Genomic DNA, 6735 nt, shown 5'->3' with positions numbered 1-6735 from the left:
CGTGGTGATACACACATTTTTAAACTTTCTACTAGATTCACAGAGAGGTCCCTTGTACTCTTCGCTCAATTTCCCCCACGGTGACGCCATGTGTCAGCACGGTACAATGTCAGAGGCAGGAAAATATCCAGACTTTATCCAGATTGCACCAGTTTGACATGCACTCATTTTTAATTTAATTTAAAGCCTTTTCTGGCATGCAGGGGAAAACTTCCTGCTTGCTCCTCATCAAGCTCGTGACTCATCTCCGGAGGACAAGAGCCTGCTTGAGTCCATTGCAACACCCGGGAGTCTCCCCAGGCTGGGCTTCGGGAGTGCTTAGTGCCGTCCGGTGCCCATGATGGACAGGGTGATGGACGGGTGCGGGGTTGGCTGTGGACCTGCATGACAGGCCTGCCGCTGGGGGCGGACAAAGCTCTGCGTCTGTCCTCGGCCCTTCTCGCAACCCCAGCGGGGGCCCACCTGGCTGCCAGAGCCAGGGACGCTGGGAGGCAACGTGCTCACTCGTCCCTCCTTGCCAGGTGTTAGCCCTACAAGGGGAGGCTTGGGGCTGGACCCACGTGGGAAACCCTCCAGGGGAGCACAGCGACCGGACCTGTGCAAATCCAAAAATACTAATTTCTCCCACAGCACCGATCCTTTTTTTTTTTTAATTTATTTTTAATTTTTTTTAGCACCGATCCTTTTAACCAAGGCAGGGATTCCTCCCTCTGCAGATAAACACTTGGCCTTTCCAACAGCAAAAGGGCCGCAGAGTCCTCACTATGGGGCTGCCGGTATCTCGGCCTGCGGGGCTGTGGCCCGGGCTTCAGGGAATGATACACACATTCCAGAAGTCAGGTGTCTGGCTCATCAGGGACCCTGCCGGGAGTCTACTGCTGAACATGGGCCTGCAAGCAACGTCCTGATGTCACAAGCCAGCACGCTCTTCTGGGCTGTGCGGTTGCTTCGACAAGCCCTAGAGAACATTCTGAGAAGCCACGACTTTAATGCAGGCGCCGAGAAACCAGCAAGGAGGACACACTGGGGTCACTTTGCTCAGAGCAGAGGAGAGACCGGGGCGTTATCTTTCCTTTCCAGCTCTCTAACTTCTGCCTAATATTCCCGTTCTGGCCACTTTACACAGGACCTCTGCTCCCGTGACTCCTGCCGGGGGCTCACACACCTGTGCTGGTGCTGGCAAGCACCTGGTGACTCCCGCCTCCGCTCTGGGGTAGGGGCCGCGGCAGAGGGAGGGGTGCCCCGAGCACTGGTGTCCCGGGGGGGGGCCCCCGGAGGTCCACGCCAGGAGGACCCTGCTCACTGTCCTCTCTCTCTCAGCAGCATCTGACATGAACTAGAGGCCTGGCACATATCAGCTCAAGGAAAGAATGCAGGTTCCGTGTTGCTAGATCTGCCAACTGTTCAAGGGAAGCCTGAGCTCTAGATTTTTTTTTAAAGATTTTTATTTATTCATTCATGAGAGACACACAGAAAGGCAGAGGCACAGGCAGAGGGAGAAGCAGGTTCCATGTGGGAAGCCCGATGTGGGACTCGATCCCAGGACCCCGGGATCATGCCCTGGGCCGCAACCACTGAGCCACCCACATGCCCTCGAAATCTGGATTCTTATGTAGAATTTATATATTGGCAGTCAACTCAAAAATATATATTTAAACACCATGTGATCTACATTAAACACATGTACCAGCTGGATCCTTGCTTGCTGACTTCAATCTCTGCTCTCCAGGAAACCTCCAGGGGCTGGAGCACGGACCGTGGGGTGACCCCCGATGCCCACGAGGGCCTGGTGGCCCAGCCTCTGCTGGCCTCTGATAGCGTATCTCCGGGCTCCAGGAGCACGGGCTTCTTTCCATTTCTCGAATACATCTGGGTCTTTGCTGCTGCCCCATGAGGTCTGGCCCTTCTGGGGCAGCAGTGGAGGCTGTCCTGCCCTGCATCCCCACCCGTGCGTGGACACTGGCCTTGGCACCTGGCCTATGGGCTGTCTCCTTCCCAGGCACTCCCCAGCACCTGCCTGCCTGCAGGGACCCCCGTGGGGCTGTCCATCCCCTGCCTCTCCATTCCTTGACTGCTTTGTCTCCAATGACCTTCTCCTTCCCTCTGTTCCAGCCACCTGACGCCACGGCCACACGGGAGATGGAATGTTCCATGCAGACCCCCTTCCTGGGCGGCCACAACCTCCGGTGCTTCCGCTCCATCACCTAGATGCTCCCACTACCCCTGCTCTGTAACCACATCGATGTCACTGTCTCCCTCACCTCCTATGTTCATTCTTTCCCTAATCCAACCATTCTCCATAGTTCAGACCTTAAACGATGGCCATCACCTGGCAAAACTCCAACCCTGGAGAAACCCGACTGCCTGCCTGTTTGGTGCCTGAGGAGCATCGCTAGAGCAATGCACACCGCAGATTCTTGCCAAATATTAGTCTTTTCCTCAAGCCTCCAACCCTCCTGGGACTCCCTGTGCCTCACCCTCCTTCATCCTTCTCCCTCCCCACCTGTGCCTGGCTCCAACTTGCTTCCTCTATCTGGAACACACCTTGTCTCCTATCTGGTTTGGCCAACTGCTTGTTTGGATTCCACTCATCGGTTGAGTCCCTTCCTGCAGGAAGCCTCCAGACCCCTCTGCTCCCCGCCGTCCACCCTGCGCTCTGCTTCTCTGTGCTCAGAGCACCTCCTCTCCCATGATGGGGGCCGTCACCTGCTCCGTGACACTCTCCTAATTACTGTCCCTGTCCTGTGAGCTCCTTGAAGGCAACTGGGCCCCCCACTGCAAGAAGAATCCTGAAGCATTAACGGTTCCATAAACACGCTCTCCTGCGAGCGCACGATTTCCACCTGCGGGTCCTGGTTACGCCTCGACCAGGCCTCCTTCCCGCTCCCCAGGCACCCAGTTTCTGGGCGCCCTACTTTGGAAGGGTGGACTCCCTTCCGAAGGCTTCTCCTGACACCCCTGCCGGGAACCCACCCTCTTCCCTCGGAATGCTCAGGGTGCTGGATCCGAGGCCGGCTTCTGTGATTTCTTGTTTTCCTCTTTAATACTCTAAGTATTTGTGCCAGTTCCTTGCAGGTAGGCTCCCTAGCTCTAGCATCTCTATGCCTCGCAGTTGGCCTAGAACATTTTGGATGGGCACGTGGCAATGCGCTCAGAGACCCTTGCCGGGAGTGTCCTGTGGCTGCTCTAACGCATTAGCCCAAACGTGGTGACTTTAAATGACACGACTTTATTGTCTTATGTTTCTGGAGGCTGGACTCAGTGGGCTAAAGTCCAAACGTCTGCAGGGCTGGCTCCTTCTGGAGGCCCGAGGGGACACTCTGACTCTGTCCCCTTCCCAGCCTCTGGGGGCACCAGCAACCCCTGGCTCAGGGCTCCCCGGGTCTCTCCAGCCTCCACTTGGCTGCTGGTCTTTCCTAAAACCTCTGGGATTACTACGCTGGGCCCTCTCAGATAATCCGGGATCATCTCCCCACCTCAAGATCCTTAGCTTGATCACACCTGCCAAGTCCTCGCACCAAAACCCCCCACGGTTTCCAGGGCCTGGATCCCTGTCCCTGGGGGCCGAAGGCGGGGGGCAGAGGGGGCTCGACCACAGCAGTATTTCTTCTGTCCCAAATCACCGATGAGGAAGCCGAGCTTCGGGCCCCACGGCTGTCTTAATTCTGCCAAAAGAGCTGGAGGACCCGTTTCCTGTGGGACCAGGACACGGCAGGCGGCCTCCTGGGGGCGCACTGCTTAAAAAGGTCCCACACCCTGGTCCTGAAAAGCCGGCCCACGAAGACGTAGATGACGGGGTTCAGGCAGCTGTTGATGAAGGCGAAGAAGCTGGCGTACTGCAGGCCCAGGTCTTTGAAATTCTCCCAGAAGCAGCCGCGGACGACCTGCACCTGCGTCAGGAATTCCAGGAAGGCGAAGAAGTGGTAGGGGGTCCAGCACACCAGGAAGGCGGCCACGAAGGTGAGGATGAGCGCCGTGGTCCTGCCGTCGGGGGGCCCCCCGCACCGCGCCCCGCGCACCTCGGGCCGCCCGCGCAGGGAGGCCAGGATGTGGCAGTTGAAGAAGACGATGGCAGCCAGCGGCAGCAGGAACCCCAGCACGTTCAGCTCCACCATCCTCGCGACGTGCCAGGCCCCGGGCGGGTGCAGCAGGACGCAGGCGCTGTCGTTGTTCAGCTCGGGCACAGCTTCGATGGAGCGGAACAGGAAGGTGGGGACGCTCAGGAGGCTGCCCGCCACCCAGATGAGCACGCAGGTGGCCCGGGCCTGTCGCCGCCGCCGGGTGGCCATGGGGTGCACCAGCGCGCGGTAGCGGTCCCGGCTGATGGCCACCACCAGGAAGATGCTGATGAATAAATTGGCCTTGATGACTCCGTTGACGAGGCGGCAGAGGAGGCCCCCGAAGGGCCAGCGGAACTGGTTCGAGATGTTCGCCGCCCAGAAGGGCAAGCCCAGGACAAACACCAGGTCGGAGGCGGCCAGGTTGGCCAGGTACATTTCGGCCACGTTCAGACGCCGCCGGGGCCGGAGCAAGACCGCCAGCACCAGAAGGTTTCCCAGCAGCCCGCAGACACAGATGATGATGATGACTGATGGTAAGACTCTGTGCAGCAGGTCCCAGGCTTCTGGAGCATCGTCACAGGTCGTGGCGTTTGGAGGCGACAGCTGGCTCCGGTTCAGGGGCAGGAGCTCCAGGGGGGCCCGCGATGCCATCCACAGGGACCTGCATCGAACAGCACGCAGCGTGACACGGGAGGCAGCCAACTACGACCCGCCGGCCGCCTCCAGCCCGCTCCCAGTTCGGGAAAATAAGGTTTTATGGGCACACGGCCACACCTATTCATTTACATCTTGTCCAAGGCTGCTTTTGTGTCACAGCGGGCGGGAGTGGAGGGGCAGCGACAAACACTGTGTGGCTTGCGGAGCCGAAAAGATTTGCCATCCGTTCCCTTTGAGGATACGTTTGCCGACCCCTGGCATAAAGGACGAGTCGGGGGCTCTGAAAGCCGAGTCCAAATCCTGGGGCAACCACTTGGAGTGTGGGCCACTTAGACCCACTAACTCATTTTCCTTTTTGAAAGTGGGAGCTTGCGCCACCTTCAGCCTGGGGTGTGATCCTGGAGACCCGGGATCGAGTCCCCGTCGGGCTCCCTGCAGGGAGCCTGCTTCTCCCTCTGCCTGTGTCTCTGCCTCTCTCTCTCTCTCTCTCTCTCTGTGTGTGTCTCTCATGAATAAATAAGTAAGATCTTAAAAAAAAAAAATAAAAAAAGGAATTGGGAGCTAATCCTATTCCTTGTGGGTTTGTGGTGAGGACTGGGGCTGGGATCCATGGCTTGCGTGCTGTGGTTGCCTGGTGTGGAGGAAGCGCTCAGTGGAAGGTGCTGATTAGTCTTATTAACAACCACACTATTATTGTTATCAGTCTTGGCAAACATGTCACGAGCACCCACTCTGTGCTGGCACTTTGCCAGGTGCTAGAGAGACACCGGGACCCTGCCCCCACCCCGCAGGTGCTCACCGCCTGCCCAGAGGGGACGCAGACACGGAGACAGTGGCCGATGACCTAAGAAAGAGTCCAGAAGAGCTAGGAAGCGGTACAGCCAGCGGGGATGCCTGTCCCTTGGGGCCCGAGACCAGAAGAGGGGGACAGAGTGGGGGCACTGGTGAGAGGTTTCCAGAACAAGAGGGTTCACAAGCTGGGCTTGAAAAACACAAGTAGTGGGTATCCCTGGGTGGCTCCGCGGTTTGGCGCCGCCTTTGGCCCAGGGCGTGATCCTGGAGACCCAGGATCGAGTCCCACGTCGGGCTCCCTGCATGGAGCCTGCTTCTCCCTCTGCCTGTGTCTCTGTCCCTCTCTCTCTCTCTCTGATGAATAAATAAATAAAATCTTAAAAAAAAGAAAAACACAAGTAGTAAAAGAATAAGCAGCTCACGCTGATGAGATCATCACGGTCTCCAGGCACCATCTAAGACTGTCTTTCTTTCTTTTTTTTTTTTACCACCTAAGACTTTCACATTGAAATATTTTTTTCATGTAATTTTCTCAACAGCTCTGTGCGGGGAGGGGCATTGTCATCTCCACTGGACTGCTCAGAAAACCTCGCCGACACCCCGACCACTCACTCCTCTGCGGTCATACAGACTCGGACGGCCTGATACCAGGGCCCGGGTCTCCGTGTACTTGATTCTGCTGCGCATTTTGTCGCCACTTGGTAGACGAGGAAGCCAGGCTCGGAAGTTAACGACCTGTCCTGGGAGACCTCCATCCGAGCTGACCCTGAAGGCCACACTCCCAGCCACACAGCTGGCCTGCCTCCCACGAGCCCACTCGGAGTTTCTAGGGGAGGGGGATGTGGTGGGAAGGGAGTGGATCGTGCCTCCCAGCCCTCTGGAGCCCCATGGAAAGAAGGGACCACATCCTGGAGTTGGGGTTTGGGGGCACCCGCCAGCAAAGTGGGCCGCAGCCGGCTCAGGGGACCCACGTGGTTCCATTCACTCAGTGAGCAGCTGTCGGCACTGGGATTTCTGGAGCTTCCCACCTAAAAGTCTTACCCCCACCTGGATGACTTAATAAATGCAGAGTGCTTAAAATGGTTCCTGGCTTCTCATAAGCGCTCGATAAATGTTAACTCTTATTATCATTATTGTTATTACTTAGTGATGCCTGAGATTCCTTCAACGGGGCACGGCCGCACGGTATCTAACAGAAGATACCGTGTACGAGAGAACCAATCTC

At 57.3% G+C, this 6735-nt stretch overlaps 1 protein-coding gene across 2 annotated transcripts in view; it reads right to left on the bottom strand.

The window, feature by feature from the left end:
• Positions 1–528: 528 nt before the first annotated feature.
• BDKRB1 (bradykinin receptor B1) overlaps positions 529–6735 on the bottom strand; it is a 31243-nt gene continuing 25036 nt past the window's right edge. For both annotated transcript variants that reach the window (XM_025443147.3, XM_025443148.3), the window contains exon 3: positions 529–4722. In XM_025443147.3, the coding sequence (XP_025298932.1) occupies positions 3660–4712 (1053 nt within the window). In that variant the 5' untranslated portion in view covers positions 4713–4722 and the 3' untranslated portion in view covers positions 529–3659. The remainder of the gene's footprint in view (positions 4723–6735) is intronic.

Source organism: Canis lupus, chromosome 8 (genome assembly GCF_003254725.2).
Source record: "Canis lupus dingo isolate Sandy chromosome 8, ASM325472v2, whole genome shotgun sequence".
Taxonomy (NCBI): domain Eukaryota; kingdom Metazoa; phylum Chordata; class Mammalia; order Carnivora; family Canidae; genus Canis; species Canis lupus.
Note: the sequence above shows the minus strand (reverse complement) of the source record. Positions and strands in the feature narration are given on the sequence as shown.